The sequence below is a fragment of the Anser brachyrhynchus genome (genome assembly GCF_964034855.1).
Source record: "Anser brachyrhynchus genome assembly, chromosome: 4".
Classification (NCBI taxonomy): domain Eukaryota; kingdom Metazoa; phylum Chordata; class Aves; order Anseriformes; family Anatidae; genus Anser; species Anser brachyrhynchus.
Genome location: NC_137698.1, coordinates 50444562 through 50464906, shown reverse-complemented (window position 1 = coordinate 50464906; position 20345 = coordinate 50444562). Strand labels below are relative to the sequence as shown.

The following is a 20345-nucleotide window of genomic DNA, read 5'->3' as shown; positions in this document are numbered from 1 at the left end:
ACAAGTAATATCATTTTGCTTCAACAGGTTTATAACTTACCATATTCATGAATAGACATTTCCTAATTAATACTGCGAAGTCCCCAGAATAACAACTCTTGAGTCTTCCCAGTAGCAGGGTTTGGTATCATACCTATGTGTAAGTCTTTTCTTATATTAGAAGCAAACAGTTCTGTGGTGCTTGCGTTAGTGCCCTTTTTTTTTTTTACATGGTACCAAACCAGCTTCATAATTAATCATCTCACTAACTGATGCTTAAATTGTACTCTTATTTAAAGAGGTAAGAGTTAAGACTCTTATGTAAAAATAAATAAAATAAAAGTTTCCCTTCTCAAAAAGTTGTAGCTTAATATGATAAACACTCTTTGTGGCAGACTTGTAAATGTTAGATATGAGCTGTATAGGAAGTATCGATTCATACTTGTTGGACTTTTCAGAAGAAACCGTCTAAAAGTCAAGGGCCTTCCACTAGTGGCTTTCTCCACGTGCATTTCAGATGAACCGAAACCAGTGAAACTGGGCAGAATGCGGTGCCAGACACCAGTTTGAACCACATCATTCCCTAGATGTGGCACTGGTCGCTGCTGGTTCATTTACTATTTCTCCCTTTAGTTGGCTCTTTACCCATTCAATGGCTTTGGTGCTCCTGACTTCCCATCAGGTGTCCCAGCTGCAGAGAGGCAGGAGCTCGGGCATGTTCCTGAATCTCTTCTTTTCTGGAGGCTGCTTTTTGCCCACCACCTCCTCAGCAGTTCTGCTTTCCAGATGCACTTAAACCTTTCTTTCTCTCTGGAAAGATATGCTTTCCAGAGCTTTACAGCCAAAGAGCAGAGCACTGTGTCATGAGAGCCACGGTATTTCATACAGGGTGACATCCCTTTCTTGGTACTGCAGCATCTTCAGTGGTGGTCCTGTCTTTGGTCCTAAATAGCCCTTGTTTAAGCAAGCAGCTTCCTCTGATAGAAAACCAAGGAAATTTTGCAGTACGCAACCAAAAGTAGAAAGTCGGGCTGCTTTCCCAAGGGGAGACAGAGCCTCATCTGGCGCAAATTGTAATAGAGGAACTATAAAAAATGAGAGCTCGGGCTCGCCTCCTCTCACTCCTGGAGTCTGCTAGGGATTTATAAATAGAAATGGGCAGTTCGGGCTTTTCCAAGAAATTAACTGCCTGCTCTCAGTGGAGACTTTCAACATTCAGTAGTGGATGTAATGAGCGGAGAGTAAATGAGACATTTGCAATCTTCCAGTGCAGTGGGCTCTGACTTCCCCGTTCTGTGGCCGGTCCTAAGGCAACAGAAGCTCAGAGGACTTTTCCTTCCACTTCAAAGGGCTTCCAACTACATTTGGCCTGTCTAGGCTTAATGCCATTATAGAGGCAATGTTTTCAAACTAATTCCTGCTTATACTTCCTTTCAATACTCTTATACAGACCGTTAGGCATTTGACAAGTACTTTTTTTTTTTTTTCCCCCCCTAACAATTTAGGACTGTGTAAAGAAGGATGTTTCAATTTTGGAACAGGTATGATATTGTTTACATCAAACCAAACTCATCTTCCCTGGAGAACGGATCTAGCCTTCTTCTACAGGAGGCACGCGAGATGGTGCCTGGCAGGCTGGCAGGCTGTCCAGCCAGCAGCAGGCTGTGATATTTGAAGATCAGCTGTCCATACCTTCCCCGTAGCATTTGGTGGAGAGGGATCATAATCTGCAGAACCATCTCTATTCATGTGCACATCGTATGTCTCCATGGCCCTGTACATCTACAAGTAGAAGGTTTCCCATGAGTGTGCACCAGAGTATCATCAACATTTCGTTCACTGAAAAAAAAAGAACATTTATTCAACAACTAAATAATTGCCATTCAATTCTTTCAGAAAGAAAATTGAGGTGAAAAGGGCCTTGTGCATCTCCCCAGCTGTTCTCTGATGGGTTTGGTCTTTAGCATGCTCTGAACTTTTGGACTAGTATACTCTTCACTAATCGTGCTCTCTGTTGGGTGGCTGTTTACCACATAAAGTGCCACTCATCTGGATTTGATAGTGCTTTTCCAGGATCTCTTTTTGGGAATAAAAGTGTACTCAGCTGCCTCACTAATCTGTGGAAGGCATAAAAGGAAACATAACAATAGTAGCTTCTTAGCAATACAAGAATCCTAGATGTTCCCAGGCATTGTTGATTCCAAATAGTGCTTAAATATGCATGTGCATTTTTCCCCATGCAATCTGTATTTACCACAAATATCAGATCCCAAATTGTGGTCAAATCCAATGAGAGAGTTTACAATGTGCAAGAACTAAGTTTTCCATGAAATGCCTATGGACAGCAGATAGGAAAGGTGAAGTACACTGCCATTCAGAATAACATTTTCTTTCTCTCTAGAAAACAATGGGTTCATTGTGATCTCAACAAAATCTGCAAGGTACAAGTATGCATTTAGAGATGGGTTCAAGTAAAATCAAATGAGATTATCATCCATATTCTGCACAGACATTTTGCTGATGTGATTAGAGCAATTGCTTTGCGTAGAAATGATAGGGAAATTAAATATATTCTGCCGAGCTGTCAGATTTCAGGCCACTTCAATTTTGCTAGACAAACTTACACAGGGTTTAAAGAGAAGCTGTTGTAGCTTCAATTGCAGTTAATTACAGAGAATTATTAGTCTTCCCAAACCAGTATCTGATGAGATATATGCAATAGCATGGTATTTTTCAAATATCTCCGTGACATTTTACGAAACGCTGCACTTGGGAGGAATGAATGCAGCACATGTGGAAAGTGCAGGCTGCACCTCCAGCTACCTTGTGGCATATCCTCACATTTCCAATTTCAGGAACATGGCTTTGTGGGGTAGACGTGTGGGGAAGTCTCCTCTCTAAGTGAGACAAAAATGCACAAGTTTCTGAACTGTTGTGTGGCCCCATGCAATCTGTCTGCAGTGTCTACCAGAGACTGTGGATACTAACTCGTATTTTTAACAGTACAACACAAAGTGTCCTGTGCTGATACAACTGGTAGCAAAACCATGGTGAATAGCTCAGAAAGTCACTCCACAGCCCACGTAGGAGGACCTAGGAAAGTCTCTCAATGCACTGTCATTACTTCAGTCCTGCAGCAATATTTGTTGATGAGGGATCAATCCTTTTTACCAAGGCGTAGTACAAACATCAAACAAATAAGGGCTATGTCTGAAATGTTTGCCATCAGAAAGGACACAATTTTCCTGTGGATGGAATATTTCCTTTTGGTTGGAAACTGCTGGTTTGTTGGAAATGAAAGGCTTCCACTTTGAAAGTGATAGTTTGCATCAATCCAAATGAGACTCAGGGAGAAGGGAGCTAAGGAATAATACTGGTTGACACAGTAATCACTTAATGTTAGCTGGGCACCAAGCTGCTTTCTACACTTACATACACGCAATGTTAATCATTTAATTAATATTACTCTTGTTTACAATTTTTATTTCTCATTCAAGGGATTGTTCTCTGCTATTTTATACTTACTAAAATATGGACTATGTTACTAGCTTTCACTCTGGTCATTGTGAACGGAGCATATTTGTGCGTGTGCTTCTGTGCATGTACAAATGCTATTAAGAGACTGTTTTTCACTAGTAAATATTAAGACCCCCAGTCTCTTTTTTTTCAAATTTCATGCAGAAGTATCAGTCTCTGAAGCACGATTAAGTGGCCGTTCTCAGCTATATCAAGCAGCCAGAGCTCCATTTAAAGCCTCTGGGGACAGTACATAGACATCTCTAAAACTCTGCTCTTCAATTCTGCATTTGTTTTACTGAAAGCAGTCAAGATGATGACATACAAAAAATCCAAAAAAAAACAAAAAAAAAACCAAAACAGTACGTTCCCCAGATTAATGAAAAGCTGAGCACTTTAAAACAATTTTTCCATTCCATTAATGAGCAAAGAAATTTCCAAACTAATTTGTGTAAATGCATGTTGACAAGCTTCACAGGGAAAAGCATTCTGTTATTCTCATTTATTCAATAAAACAAAAATTGCTTTCAACCTGAAAATCCCACAAGTTCTGGGTTACAGCAATCTTGGTAACATCCTAGAGGCTTATAAAAATGCTGCACAGTGGAATATAGAAAGCGAATGGGATAAAAACCACTGCTCTCTGAAACCAATGTAGAAATAGCCTGTAATACGCTTTGTAGTTCAAACCTTGAATGCTCCTACAGTTCAAGCCCTACTTCTTCCACAGTGCTCATTAGCTGTCTCTGTCCTCACATGCAAGCACAGCATTGCGAGGCTCTCAGGAGAGGGCAGACTGTGATTGCCATCAGATGAAAGCCTGATTGGGTGCTGCTCTTGGCTTTGTAAGCCGTTCTCTTGATTCCTTGATTCTGAAAGCAGCTACATCTCTGAGTATAACTTCTAGGTTTATCTGGTGAGACACATCAAAAAGGGCCATGATTCTTTAATTTGCCAGACATTTCCATACCCCAACCCTATGGCACAGACAATGCAGGCGCTTCAGATCCCATTAGTTACTGCGTTGTACTTATATCATGAGGATCTCCTTCCTGTTGTACTATAAGTAATGACCAAAGTTTCTGTTTTTCAGTGTGCAACACCTACACTGATTTGCAATTCTTATCTTGATAATGAACAGCCTACAATATTCTTGCTTCATATTACATTGTTCTCTTCAAATTCAACTTCACAATACGTCCACAAACATGTACAAAATTTACGGTAAGATCTTCACCAAATGAAAAGCATCAGAGCCAGTGTTGATGAAGACATTTGCACTAAACACGAAAGATACTTAAAAGATGAAAGGTGTGTGGTACAGAAATAATCTCTTAGGTAAAAAATACTTTAAATTATTCTTACAAAAATTAGTGTGAAGAACACCTTTAGTTTGACCACCAGGCTCAAAATAACAACCAATCTTTTAAAAATGATTCAGAAAGCAATAAGTAGTACCTGTAAGGCTGAGGAGAGAGGGGTTGCATGACTTTTTTTTTTGGAGGGGGGAGGGTTTCGGAAAAGAACAAGGAATAGTAACAGAATGTGCTTTTAAATGATTCTGCAAATGTAATAAAGGGTAAGTCAGGTTGCTTTAAGGGCTGCGTTATTTATGTTTGGATACACTGCAGAACTGGATGTAAAGAGATCTTCCTTGCTACACCTATTTTTGTGATTAAAAAAAAAAAAGTCTAAAATCTTATGAAAATAATCAAATATAGATAAATTAGCAGACTAAAATCTCCACCCAAAATATGGACAAAATATCCTGAAAGAGACTGTACGATTTGACTGGCAAAAGGAATATTTTACAAGGCAATCAGAGAGGATAAGGATGGGCACAGGAAAGGAACTTGTTTATAACAAAAAAGAGGTGACTGCTGGCATTTGAATTTCTTCTGCCCACCTCCCCACTGTGAGTGTGGTGGTTTTTTTTTTTCAGGACACCTTCTTTATACTACACAGAGTGGAAAAATAAGTGTCACAATAACTATTTTCCCCCTGTGAAAACACACCTGTTGAAAGAGTTGGCATTGACATTGCATATCCTGGAATAAGAACATTTTAAATAGGCAAGCATGGAGATAGGACTTTTGCTATTTCCATAGTGTTGGACTTGTATTTAAGTTAGTAACTGATTGTTCCAATTTGCTACTAATCTGTGGCTTTAGCCATGTACCAGCAATGAGGAAAACCTGCCCTCGCCCTCCAGCTTTCCGACAGAGCTGTGACTGTCTTTCTGCTCTGTGCTGGGTCACCAAAGGCTTCTCCGTCCGGGAGAGAATGGCATGATGCTGCAGTTGTCTGCTAAACCAATAGAGAAAGATGTTAAAGGAACAAAGTGCTTAAAATATTCATTAGTCTTAGAAGCACATATTTCTTCTTCATTAGCTTTGTCGCTGGATCAAGTAAACAAGATTTTAATGACAGTTAGCAAGTGATACAATAATTAATTTAGGAAATGATTCATTTTCTCTGACATTTTTAATTCACTTCTAATAAGATATATTCTGGCATGAGTTTTCCAATTAGGCACGATGTCCTTGTTTCACTCTGTGCAATACTGCACCAGGATAGGATGAGTACATTGAAGCAAAAACATTAGTGCAATTAATCCCAAACAATCCTGTGACTTCTCAAGTCATGTTTTTCTTTTACAAATAATTGCTTTTTTTCAGTTTTGCCTAAAGATTTATTAGTAGCTTTAAGTGTAAGTGACTTTAATTGAAAGCGCAGTTACAATTCTTCCATACCAAACTAAAACATGCAAGTATCAATTGATTAATTTCATTTCGTAGACATTTTCACCATCCAGCCATGTGTGCAACGTCAGCTCTAAATGAATAAATAAACAAACAAATAAAAAGCAATCATCATAATAAAGGGCCATTTTTTCAGCAATACCAGACTAGACTAGCTTCCTGATCAAATCAATCAAACTACTAGCATTAGCACCAGGTTAGAGCTTAGTAAAACATGTTTATTATAATTATGTGCTTTATCAGTATTTATGCAGCAACATGCAAGAAAGTCAGCCTAATGCTCTGTTAGTAATTCTTAAAACAAATAACTTCCTGACTTACGGTTGAGTTCCCAATCAGAAAACAGCACAAGGCTTTTAAATATTTTTATTTTTTTTTCCACTTATGTTCCACATGTCATTTAAGAACAGGTAAATCTGTTGTTTTGGTACATACCTCATTTCGAGGTGACCACCAGAGGCTCAGGAGCATCTCTGGCTGCCCTGAGACAGGAGAGAGGAAAGAGCAGGAGAAAAGCAAGCAACTGACATTACATGCCTTGCTATGGCTTCACATCAATCATCTCTTTCTTCCCAAGCACTTCTAAGAAAAAGTAAGTCCTAAATCAAGAACTGGGCACCCTGCTTGAGGCTTCAGTCCCATAGGAAGTATCATTTCATGAGAAGCTAAATAAGAAGCCTCTGGAAGTTCAGCAGGCCCTGAAGCAGTAGTGATTGTAGTACTGAAGCTGATATGATGCATTTTATTACATGAACCTCAGAATAAAATTAAAAGAACACCATAATGAAATTTGGAGAGGTTATCTTTCTGTCATTTTATTAAGATAAATGCTGAACTAGACAAGGAAATGCTCTGCTCTGTGAAGTGTAGGAATTCTGATAACTGCAGGCATCCATACAGTTCTGCTTTAAGGAATATAGATTTTTTTTTTCAACAAATTAAATCAAGAAGAGAATAAAGTTAACTCGAGCTACAGTATTAGCACGTAAATACCAGCAACATATTCTGTGCTTATTCTCATTAGCCACAACTTAAAAGTTTTTAGAAGCAACACTCCCTTTCACATCCTCTGGATTCTTTAATCAGCCTTTAATCAAAATATGAAATCTTAGCCATAAGTCTTGACTCTAGAAATCCACAGTGGTTCTCAGATGGCTCTTGAGGTAACATCAATCATCTTCCCTGCCTCAAAAGAGTCTTCTTAGTTAAAAACCTCTGATGATTGATTATTGAGATGTTAAAATTACTTCCAATTTTCAGTGAGTGCTTCAAGTCTAGGTAGCAATATGTAGCCACTTGCTGGCACTTTTCCTATGTACCTGTGGTTTTATGTTTGGATAGATGGGCCAAAACATGCATCCTGACTGCATAGAGCTATGCAGAGGCTGCTTTACATTCAAGCACTAATGTGTAAAAAGGGGGAGACCTTTTTAGCCTAGGAATCTTTAAACCTGTATCTCCTGCAGTCTAGGAGAGCACCCAAATCACAGTTTGGAGGGTGGTCTACACTACATGACTGGTGGGCTCACCTAGATTTCAGACCCCCACAATAAAAAGCAACAATGCAATGGTTAATTGTGCAGGGGAGGAGGGAGAGACAGAGGGAAAGGGCATATCCACTCACCCTGCATCCACTCACCATGGACCAGAGAATAGTTCTAGCAGCTGTAGAAGTTTAGTTCTACTGTAAAACAAAAGCCACAACTTTAAAAGTCCACACAGAGCAGATTCCATGTGTACTCAGGAACAGAACACAGATGCACAGGCTTTGCCAACTCTCTGGCTCTTTAAAATACTTTATTATGATGCCTGAAAGGAGTAGCAAACTCACCACAATTCTCATCACTCCCTATTGCCTTGTTCTCAGCCTGGTCACTTTCAGGTATTTAATTTACAGGACGTTTTATGGAGGGTTTCAGGACCCTACGCTGGGGCTGCACTTGGCAGAGGGAACCCAAAAACTAAGTAAATGGGTAGTCTGGCACCCAGACAATAAGCTCCTCTGAAAATCCCCCCTCATATTCAGAGCATAAATTACATGAAAAGAGAGCTAGCTCACAGCTGAGAAAGTCTGCAAAACTTTTCTCATTTGCTGACTAAAATCTTTTTCTTCTAGCGACGATACCATTTTAAAATTATTATAGAAATTGTAGAAAATCCACCTTTCTCTGAAGCATGAAAAAAAATCTCTAAAGTGAGTTGCATTGCTATTTTTCTTTGCCCCTAGAAATGGATAGAGATTATTACTAGAGGTGTAGAAGGATTAGAAAGTTTTATTTGTCATTTTTCTTTCCTCAAAAACTATCCATGCACTTTGTGAATGCTCCAACTCACAGTCCCTGTTCAGAGCCCAAATTCCAGAGCAAGCATACAGCATTTTATCCTGTTTCCAAACAGAAGAAAAGCTCTTCAATGAGTGTCATGTCATTTGAAATATGCAACTATTCCACTGCTTGCTGTATTCAGATATTATGTACTTCAGATTCATGGCTGTCAGAATTTTCATTAGTATCCTCACAGCAATCCTCAATACTACTCCTTGTAATGGCTTAGATATACCTTCTGGAAAGCAGGCATTTTTAATATACTTACGGATAGTACAGTGACCATTGGTGCTTTCTGGGATAACTGTTGTTCCTGTCCTAAAGAAGGTAGAAAAAATACAGCTTCATCTCACCAAACTTGGAAGCAAAGCCCTCAGTGACAGCAATATCAAGAATCTCTTAGCAAAATTCCATGACATAGAGGTGTGCTTTGTAACAGCCTAAAGTTGACTTGAAAACTACTTTTTTAACATACTTCTTAGTCAGTGGAGAAATTTAAAGTCTCATGAATAGAATCATACCATTGTTATTTGTGTAGCAGGGTTAGAAGCTGTGTTTAATGTTTTAGTTACAGCAGGAGCATTTAAGAGTCCATTCCCCATTCTCTGGAGCAAAGTAAGCCAGCAGCACTGCTGAACTCAGGCAGCCAGAATCTGCTAGCACCCATCCCAGTGTAGATCAGGAGGATGCTAGCAATATTATGGCAGCATAAAAAGGCAGACAAATAATCCTGCAAAGCAATGATTTTCTGAACTATTAGAGCTGGCTATAATTGTGCCTAGTTATTAACAAATTCTCCTTACTTTTTCAAGAAAATGTATTCTTTTTTAATATTTGGTTATGTTACATTTTACTAGCAAGTGTCTGTATATCTCCACAGGGAGCATTGAATGAGAGATTCTGTTTTTGTCTGCTGGCTGTGAAAAGGGCACAATGAATCTCCTGTTGAAAAACAAAAACGGGCATTATGCTTGTTAATAAACTTCCTACTCTGCTCTGAAGCATTCTGTGGAATAATTGCTGAAGGCGGCTTACTGAGACTGAAGCTATGGCCACATCTTAAGAGAGGGTTCAGTGCTGAAGAAACTTCCAAGGTCAGATGTGGCAGATATGCAAGGAATCTGCTCTGTGATAGTCCCCTTGGAAACATCTCCTGCAACCTGAGGTTTTGGCAGCACCAGGGGAGCTTGGTGTGCTGACTCTGAGAGAAAAAGCACAGAGGCGGAGTGGGGTGGAGACACCGTGGCCGGCCCGGTGATACCACCACAGGAACGTGGATCTTGATGTACTACAGAGTTTATAAACTGCACAGCCAGCCCTGAGCCAAACTGATAACAAAATCATGTCCTCGGGGTGAACTTTGCTCATGTAAATCTCTTTATAATGCCAAGACACACCTCCATCCCAAGGGCTACCTTCCCTCAATGTGCGACCACCTCTCACTCTGAATTGCCCTAAGCCCATACCTTTAAGGCAAAAGTGAGAACGTTTTATACCAATCATAATGAGGGTACGTATGACTAGAGTCACTCAAATTCCACCAAAAAGTAAGAAAATAGTATAAAAACAGTTCATTAATACACTAGAGTGAAGGTATATTGTGTTATTCGTGCATCCATGACCATGCTTATTGAATAGATCGAATGTGACCAAACTTACAGTGCTGAGTTGGGCCTCACTCAGAACCTAGGCCCAGCCAACCTTCTTTACCCTTTAACACAACACATTCAGAGGAAATTACATTTTTACTGAAATAGAAGTGTATTACTGTTTTTAATTGGTGTCTTTAGGTCTTTCAGCAATGCATAAAGAAAGTAACAACGAAAACTGAGCTTAACACAGCAGTGACAAAATCAGTGTAGACCCAGGGTCAGGTCTCTTGCCACACATGCTATTAGATCTACGCTCAAAGATGTGAAAAGCATTTACAAGGTACAAGCACAAGACCCATGGAAGCAGAGACCACCCTGAAGCAGTGGAGGCAGGGAAAGGTGTCACAGGAGATCCCAGGGCTATAAACAGCTGCCCCCAGTTACTGGAGTCAGATGAATGCAGCCTTGGGAGTTCAGCAAATCCTGGGAGTTCAGCAGAAACAGTTTTAGGGTTAACAATGTGAGCAGACAACAAGTGTCCAAAACATAGCATGCTTCATATACATCAAATTCAAACACAAATTGGGCTTGTGAACCACTGAGGAAAGAGCACAGTGCACAGCACATTAACAAACATGCAGAAATGAGGCCAAGAAGGTCCTAAAGTGAGAAAGAAGAAACCATCATCACCACACCCCTCTCCACTCAGGACCCAGTATCTGATGACTTCATGTAGCCATGCCTGGTACTGAAACCATCTACATGAGGACAAAAAGTGGCAGTGGAAAGATGAGTACAGCATCAGAGGAAGGGGAGGACAGCAGAAGGTTTGTGTGCATAATATGCTACATTCCACTGGTGTGCATTTGCTAAACCTATCTGTTTTGCTGTAATTAAAAGTTCATAATTGTGTCACAGTGATATTCTGTATCTTAGTAATTGTACCTATATCAATTTTCTGTGTGACCTACCCTTTTCCAACCAAGCAGCAGTAACTGGAAATTATGCTGTCATCTGACGAATTTAAGGAGATCTGCAGAGGAAGGACCAATGCACTCATGAGGTGCCTGATTCAATTTTTTTTAATGTCCAGAAGCCCTAAAAAATTAAATTTTTAGGGCTTCTGTCCTACAAAATCCAGACTATTTTTGTGTTTAATTAAATTGGACCCAGGGAGAGGAAGAAAATCTCCCTATAAAGATTAGACAGCTATGGAATAACGTTAGAAATGACCTGATAAATGCTTTATGAAGTCTAATTTCATGATACATCTGATGCTCAGCTAAACAAAACTGGATTGCATTGCAAAGCGATGACAACTCAATCTGATAATTTTCCTGGTGTCAATCCTCACAATTGACTTTCTCGAGGTATGGGCCTTTAGAACAAAAGGGAATCATCAAAGCTTGATAACATGGCAATCCTTCTCCTATAAAAAGGATAAAGAAGGAGCCTCTGGAGAGGCAAGTGAACCTGTGACTTTTTTTTAAGGTGCCGCCATCAGAAGCTCAGGAATGTCAGGTGAGAAAAGATCCCCTCCCTTCCAGTCAATCAGTTTTCTCCCCCCTCCCCAAAAACAAAAGACAAAAGCCAGGTGAGAGTGGGATAGGGCAATATGGAGGCCTTGTACTTTGGAATGAAGAACAGCAAATGATTTCCAAGCAGCACGCAGAGAGAGGGTGATCCTAGGCACCCTTCGCATGGTGGGATACAAAGCCAACCCTGGAGGAGGCCATTGCGTCTGCAAGACTACTAAACTGAAGTAATTTTATTTTTTTACTTTCATGGCCAGTTCAGTAGTAAGTGGACCAAGTGAATTTGAAGTCCCTGCTGTGAAAGAATAGCTCAAAGCATACGTTTGCAGCAAAATTCATTTTCTTTCTCACACACATACGCACTCACACAGTTACCCACAGTTTCTTCTGTAACACACAGATCAAAAAACACGCATTTTATTCAATTAGGTGGGTAACTGCAACTATTTGGAGGCTTGCACGTCCTTGATAAGTTGCTGTGAGGTTACCCTGAAAGACCTTCCCAACTTCCAGCGAGGCACCAGCACGCTCAAAGCTGTGTTTGCTCATGTGGCAGGGGGTCTGTGACGCGTGTGGGTGCCAACAAAAATACCAAGGCTTTCTTCTAACTACATTTGAGCACACTGACATTGGCTAAGTCATAGCAACAAATCCTGTAGGACAAAAGACAAGGGATGTTTTCCGTCATCAAGATCAGTCTCCTGCTGTATCAGGAAGCAATATTATATAATTTCAATCATCAGCTTTACAAGTTCCATATGAATCAGAGCAAAGTCAGAAGCTGGGGGGAGGAGGGAGAACACCAAAGGGTGGACGGATGGACTTGGCTGCTATTGTAAGACTGCTCTGGTACCTCCCTTTTCGGTACCACAGGGCAAATCTATCCAGATGGGTGCAACTGTGTGTTTACTCTGCCCATGCTTCAAGGCAGCTGCGTGCAAACAGCAGTCCAGAAGCCACGTAACTGCATTAGCACTGGCTGCGCCTGCAAGGGAGACATGCACTCAGGCCCAGGGCTCTGCTAACACAGGCAGCTACCATCCTGCAGAGGCAGGACATGTCAGAGCAACGTGGAGGGTGTGTTGGGTTGAAAGCATGAGTTCCTGTATCAGTTCCTACAGACAAGCTCATTATTCCCTAAGGCTAGATGTTCCACACTTCCTAACATTTTCATAAATATGGTTATCATGAACACTTCAAAGTGACCCATGGACCATTCAAGCATTAAGGTTATTTCCAAATAAAATATATTCAATGGGCTGTATATTTACCAGGGAATGGTGCTTGTCCTTGGACAGCTGTCATGTGTAGGTAGTTTTCTGCATACAGTCAAGGATTTTAAGCATTTCTACACTTAAAGTTATTCCATCATTTTAAATGATAAATCATCGTGTAAAAAATTACTAAAAAACCACTGACATGACAGAGTATAACAACCATATGAGATATTGGTTTCTTAGTGAAATAGTTTTTGAAGTTGTTAAATATGCTATTACATAAAACCTTACACTTCAATATATATGAAATAACACAGTGGAACTAGTATAAAAATCTTATCATAAACATATTTTACATAAAATAGAAACACTTTTTTTTTAAAAAAGAATAGCAGAATAAATTTAATGATAAACAGATATCGTGCTTGAGAATATAACTACTTTTTGCATTCACTAGTTATACCCGGTAAAAGAATAATCAGACTAATTTTTGAAAACAAAGCCTTTTTTTCATTTAGAAACGAATTACAGGGCAAATATTTTAAATTTTCAAAGAATCACTTAAAGTGCTTTCATTGCTTTTCAAAATGAACAAGAACTGCAATAGAAAAACACCTGCCCAAAGAAACTATCGGGAAGGATTCGTAACCTGCAAAGTCAGACGAGGACATTTTGATCATCTGCTCTGCCTTTCTGCACACCACAGGTCACTGATTCCCTTGAATTAATTCCTGCCTCAAATAGCAGCTTTCTTTCAGGGAAAATAAAAATAAAAATAAAAATCTAACCCTACTAGAAATATTTCCACTGACAGAGAAGCTAGTTCAATGAGGTAGTTTCAACGGTTAACAGCACTCAGTTTTTAGAAACACATCACATTTTTACTTGAATTTGTCTAGTTTCAGTTTCTGGTCACTGGAACATTTCTCACAGGTGGCTCACAACTGTGCTCAACACCAGGTTGCCCAGGTGCAGGTCACCTGCGCTGCAGATGCAGAGCCACCAAAAGTGGCTCTGCAGGGAGCCAGCCTGAGACAAACAGCAGGCTCAGGCTCAGACACTTCAAGGGCTCATTTCATTTTTCCTTATCTCTGGGGTATCCTGGTCTCCGGTTACTCCCAGCAGGCTAACTAGTCTTGTCAGCTAAGTTTCAAATGTTCTGTTTCTTGTATAAGTATCTATAGGCTGTGGTTACATCATATATGATGCTTTTGTTTATTAACCTAGAGACTCCCTTTGAGTCTCTTACAGTAAGCTAGCATTTGTTCAGTCAACACTAGCTGTCCAAAGACATCTACTGTGAGGCTACAAGGCAATATTCTTTTAAAATTCCTCCTAATTACTCCAAGAACGAAAAGTATTTCTGCATCATCACAGAAGGTATGGCCTCCATCAACTGAAATTTTCTGTGAAAGAGAACAGAAATAAGTAATAAGAAATCGCATCTTTTCTAGATTACTATTAAGCATTAAACCAACTGCACCTAAAGTGGTCCAGAACCATTGTAAGACAATTCAGATAACTACATTTTCAGACTTGTTCCCTTTGTGGTTTTTTTTTGCATTTTCAGAAATGTTCCCTGATTTTTCAGATGTTTCTTAACTCTTACTTCATGATCTTGTGCAATGTGCCTGGAGAACCTTATTTTTTTAAAACACAGAATTGTGGATTTGGCATCTTGTAAACCATACTTAGTTCCAAATTTTCTCATTTTATTCCAATCCTCTCCATACCTAAATTTGCTTACACTTGGTTTTTAAGCTTTTGCAAACTGTTCCTTGTAAACCACCAAGTACTACTGTTCTTTTGTATGTTCATCACACAGGCCATACGCATATCTAGCAGACATCAGGTAATTATTCACCTTGAATTTTCTTTAAAACATTGGTCTCAGGGTGTTCAAGAGCATTCGTTACAGAAAAACAGACCGAAGTCTTGGACTCTACCAGTGAACCATTTCCTTGCTGAGGCTAAAGTTAAACAGTAGAATTTCTTAGCTAGGAGATATGCTAAAAATAGTGAGAGCAATGCTGATGCCTAGTGGTAGAGAATGAAATAGTCACAGGATGATGAAGAGGAAACCAAAGATGCATTGTAAAGAAAAAAGTGAAGGGAACATAAGAGTGCTAAAAGCAAAAAGATACTGGTGAGAGTGTGAATAATCACATTTCCATGGTGACTGGCCAAGTAGGACATCTGAGAGAAACAAACAAACTAAAACGAATCTTTGATTTCAACTTAGCTAAAACCAACAGATTAACTTTCAAAATAAGTTCAGTTTTGTGAGATTTCCTCCTTTTTACTTTAAAATTTTGGAAAAAAAATGAACAATCTCTTAAAAATTCAGAGTTGGAGTGGAAAATATGGTGATATGTCTTAGGATATGAATGAAACAAATGCTTAAATTATAACAGTCTTTCCCCAGATATATTATTTAGTGCAGATCGAGTTTTGGACACTTAAGTTTACTTCCACTCAAATAGATATACTAGATGACGGATAAACTTTGCAGCCTTTCCGTTTGATAGATTGGAAAGGAGATGACTGGCATATTCATCAAGGCAAAGGTTTGACAAAAAAGGAACACACAGCATAACACCAATTGTCAGTATTTTGTGAGATATTGATATCCTCTTACAATCAAAATCTTTCCTTTTTTGTGTTTGTTGAGAACCACTAGAAAATCTCAATTGGTAGAAAAATGTTGGTGAAAGTAGACATGGATACAAAGAAAGCCTGTCCATTTAGCAATGGGAGTTGAGAAAAGGTCAAATAATACTACAGTGAAATGAAAATATTTTCTCTCCTGAGAAGAGACAGCGATAAGCACGTCTTAGAAAATCAGTGACAAAAAGACATGCAAATATATATATATATGCCTTTCAGCAAGAAAAACTAAGGGAGAATCCAAAAAAAATGAAGGAATCCACCATGCCATGGTGAATGTCCACTGGGAAAAGGAGGAAATTTTGCAAAATCAGTTTTTAAAATGTTGAAGTCTAAGATTGGTGAGGTTTATCCCCTCTTCTTTGGAACGACAACAACTACAAAGATCCACAAGCCTACATATTTCAAGTTCATTTACTGCCAAGAGATCACAAAACTTTCAATGGCTTCCTATTCCTCTATGAGGCCTTTACAAACAAAGAATGAGATGGGGTACAGCTCAGCAAGCTGGCTTTTAGTGAGATGTATAATGCTACCTACACCTGACTTTTCAAAGTGAAGCTTTGTAAAAGCATAAAATAACCACACATTTGAAGCGCAAGGACATGAGTAAGTGTGTGTGAGTGAAAATTTGAAAGGGACAAATGAATAGCAAGTCCCCTCAGCTGACATTCTTGCCACTTTCATAAAAAAAAAAAAAAAAAAGTCTGTGTTTTTAACCAGAGACTGTCCGAGGCTCATGGTAAAGCAGGAAAAGATGGTTCTCTCCCAGGTGGGCCTTTTTTCCCCTCCAACATCACTGTAGGTGAAGCCTGAGTGGCAGCCACCACTTGAGGTCTCCATCAGTAAGAGTGTTTCAACTGAAAATCTTTCAAAATCCACAATAAAATTTGTCCAAAATAAGGAATTTTAGCAGGCTAGGAAGCACAAACAAAAGATCAGATCAGAAATGTACCTGAATGTGCACTTAAGGTTACTTCCATCTAAAACTCTGGAGACAGGTTGTATTTACAGCTGTGGATTTATTGCCAGGTAGTTACTTCTCAATAATAGTCTGGACACCTTTCTTTCATTTTCAACAAGCTATGGAGCCACAAGCTGTTCTTTTTTTTGTTCACATCCTTATAAGATTATTGTAGCATATGCCACATTAGCCAGCATCTTTCATCACAAGTGCAAAGTGCAACATTATAAGGTTCATGCCGAGGTCATATATTACACCAGACTTCCTGCAGCAACAGCAGTGGTTTCTGCTATTATTACAAACATCTGTATTTAAATACAAAATCGTCAGGATTTTACAAGTCCAAGTTATCATACTGAAATGGTTAATGGCTAAATCATGTGAGGAATTTTTATCAACAGTTATGGGCCACATTTTTTAAGGAAACTGTCTCCTACTAAAATAGCAGTACCTGACTGCAGTTGTTAGATATGAGATGTAATATTGAATATAGATTTTTGTGTGCTTATATATGTGTAAATATCTTTAAAATACATTATTCAATAGAATTGTCATTTTTATTTACATGTTTCAGCAGACTTATGACTATAGGCAAAACCAACGGAAAACTGAAGAAAGCTATTTGCTTATACAATACTACACTAGTTCTAAGAAAAATAGTTCACTTCAGCAATTATTCCGGGTGCTGCTCCAATTACTTGATAACTTTCTTATCAGCAGTCCTTTTAATAGGACCTCGAAAGCCAAACCAGGTGGTTTTATTCTTCTTCCCTGCTGGGGCATGGGTCCATTAGATATCATGCAGCACCATCTGGTGGGCACTTCTCTGCCGATGATACCGGATTCTTTTCTGAAATAACTTGACAAGCAAGTGAAGGCAGAGCAGAATTTGCTGAGGTCTGTGTGAGATCGAGGAGTCTTATGAACTCTAATCTTGACTGATACTAGTTCCCAACATGTCTCTTGGATAGTTACTTAACTTCTTTGTTTCTGTGTACATGTTTTAGATGAATTAAGTAAAAGCAATTTTTTCTTCAGTTTCCCAGTGTTATTTCAAAATACTTAGGTTGACTTAAAGTCATAGAATTTACTCCACTTTCTGCAAAGAGGTACAACCATGCAAAGTGGTGGTTAAATGACTACTATTATTAATGCAAAGGGGGAAAAAAAATAAAAGAAAAAAAAAGAAAAGAAAAAAAAAAGAAAAAAAAAGAGAAAAAAAAAAGGAATGTTTCCTCTTATAGTTTACAAGATATTGCATCTCAAAGTTAGCAAGGAATGCATATGTTCTCTAAAGTGCAAGCATAATTCTAGTCCTGAGCTAGTTCCATCATCTAACTATGGCATAGATACCAGTTTTCATCTACCATTGAAAACCCTTTCTGTAATCTTGGCACCAGATGTCATCAGCTGCCTAACTAAAAATTATGACTTTGTGGAAAGAAACCACTCAACTGTTGAGGACTCCACAACTTTTTTAGGCACTGTAAAGATGCTGAGCCCTGCTAAATATTGTTTTGCTACTCACATGGGAATATAATATTCAATGTCCACAAAATCCCCTTACAATCACTTTTCTTTCTGCAATAATACGGAGACTAAACCTAAAGTATTTAGAAGGGTGCAGGACAGAAGCATTGGCAACACTGGAAAAGTAGTTAGAAAAAGTAAACTGTCAAAAGATATTACTTATTTGCATTAACGAGAAGCAACTAAAAGCATCAGGAATCTTGTGCTGGAGTACTATGCAAATTGACAAGGAAGATTTTGCCCCCAGGACCCTATTTCTGGGGTCTTGATAGTTCACCAGAGCTTTATTTTAAGGTCAAATAAGCCAGTTGCTCTACCTTGTCCTGCTGCTTCTTGCTCCTAAACCTACCTCAACTTCTCCTTTTGTTGGCAAAAGCAATTATGAGGCCAAATGGGGCCGGTGAGCTCATCTCTATTTGCTTCTGTTGGATCAGTTTCAGCTAGGACTAAGTCCCCAGTTCCATTTCCCACCCAGCCACACAAACTCTTGTGCTAGCACAAGGCAGTCTTTGGTACTGGAGTGACCAAGGATGAAGGGACATACAACTGCTTCTGCCCAACAGTGACACCAGCTTAGGCTGAGTTAAAGGCTTTCCCTAACCATGCCCCAACATGTAACACTTTATTATTTTGCCTATTGGGCTCATCCATCTCATAAACACCATTGAACACAGACCTCATGATCATCCCATTCACAGGCTGGCCCTTAACATAGAGCCAAATAAACCTAAATATGTATAAGTGTATGTGAGTTTCACAGAAGATGGATGTGTGAAGGACTCTGTGCCTGATGTTTCCCAGGCATTTGACAAGCATATATCACTGGTATTACCCAGCAGAGCCAAACAGCACTCACCTCAGCAGCTATGAGCCACATCTGATGGGGTATCAGCTCTCTAGTAATGAAATGCCACAGCCCAGGACTGCTAAATCCTGTAATCAGTTCTGGAGAAACCCAGTTGTCACCAAACATTAAATGACTGCTCTCTATATTCTTGCTGAGACCATGCTTCTACATTTGGAGAGAAAGCAAAACGTTACAGTGTTTCTCAGTGTCTTCACTCTTACGCCTGAGGAAAACTCTTTCTAACCCATCTTGTCATTTAGGAAATCTCATTAATGAAGTTGCTCTCCATGGTGTTTAATTAAGGTTATATGCAAGAATAGCCCAAATTATAGATGACTTGAAAGAAGAGATTTTAATCTGGAGATTAAAAGTGAATAGGCATTGTGCGTAGATAGGATTTCTTCAAGGCAATGACAATGGTTCTGGCACTTACATCACCACGAACTAAGCAGGGCCTCCAGCTACTGAAATGCAGTAGAGGCTTTTTGCTTTAGGACAGTGGGAGGAGAACGCTTTTGTTCCTGTCTCATCAGAGGTAGTACCCTACTACTAGGATGTAAACCATGTTGTTAAAATAACCATAACGCTGAAATAAAATATAATGCAAATTTTAAAAAATTAAAAATTGTCCTCTCTCATTCCTTGCATTGTGGAGACGGGAAAACCAATTCCCTGTGCATGGATAATAATACTGGTAACAAACTAGGAAACATATGGAATTTGGACGGGATGACATGGATCAATAACAGTAGCAAGTCCACACGACATCTCTCTCTGTGTCTCTTCTAGTTTCCTTCATCATTTGTACCAAGAAAAAGGCCACCTATCCCTGGAATGAAAATATAAAGCTTGTGCTTCAAAAATCTTACTTCTAATATAAAATGTACATTTTTATGACATTATATTCATGAATGAGAATATTATTTGATCAATCTTTTGTCTTTAAAAAAAGGAATATTAAATAAACAGTTCAGTTACAAATTACTGCCAAAAGTGCCTGACATATTTCAGTCTTATTAAGAAAAATGTAACTAGTTGAAGAAAAAATATATATATATATTCTAAAAATAGGTTTCAACATAGCACATTTCTGAAAATAGTGCCCAGAACATATCCTTTTCCCTCAGCCAAGGCTGACTGAGTTTCTTTAAAAAGTAAGTCCACGTCACACTGGGACTCTAACTACAAGTATACATTAATAATGGGCTTAAACCTAAAAGCAAAAATAAACAGCAAATGTGGTAATGGCACATTAAGCATTATGGATGGACAGGATTTATGCCCTTCAGCAGCCACGTTTCTGTCTGAGGTTGCCAGAAGAATCCCCAAAACGTATCGTGAACTTCAAGAAGGCTGAAAGAAGGCCAGTCAAATCAAAAGGAGAAGGCAGATCTGGGAAAAGAAAAATTGTC

General features: G+C 39.0%; 1 protein-coding gene across 12 annotated transcripts in view; it reads right to left on the bottom strand.

The window, feature by feature from the left end:
* Positions 1–1040: 1040 nt before the first annotated feature.
* Positions 1041–20345, bottom strand: part of LOC308193740 (uncharacterized protein) — a 59216-nt gene continuing 39911 nt past the window's right edge. For 4 of the 12 annotated variants that reach the window (XM_080588740.1, XM_080588744.1, XM_080588743.1 and 1 more), the window contains 4 exons: positions 8850–8899; positions 7897–7941; positions 5675–5802; positions 1041–1818 (listed from right to left, as the gene is read on the bottom strand). In XM_080588740.1, coding sequence (XP_080444866.1) covers positions 1721–1818; positions 5675–5802; positions 7897–7941; positions 8850–8899 — 321 coding nt within the window. In that variant the 3' untranslated portion in view covers positions 1041–1720. Of the gene's footprint in view, positions 1819–3457; positions 7942–8849; positions 8900–20345 lie in introns of those variants that run through there. The other 8 variants (XR_013949888.1, XR_013949889.1, XR_013949890.1 and 5 more) reach the window with 7 other exon arrangements.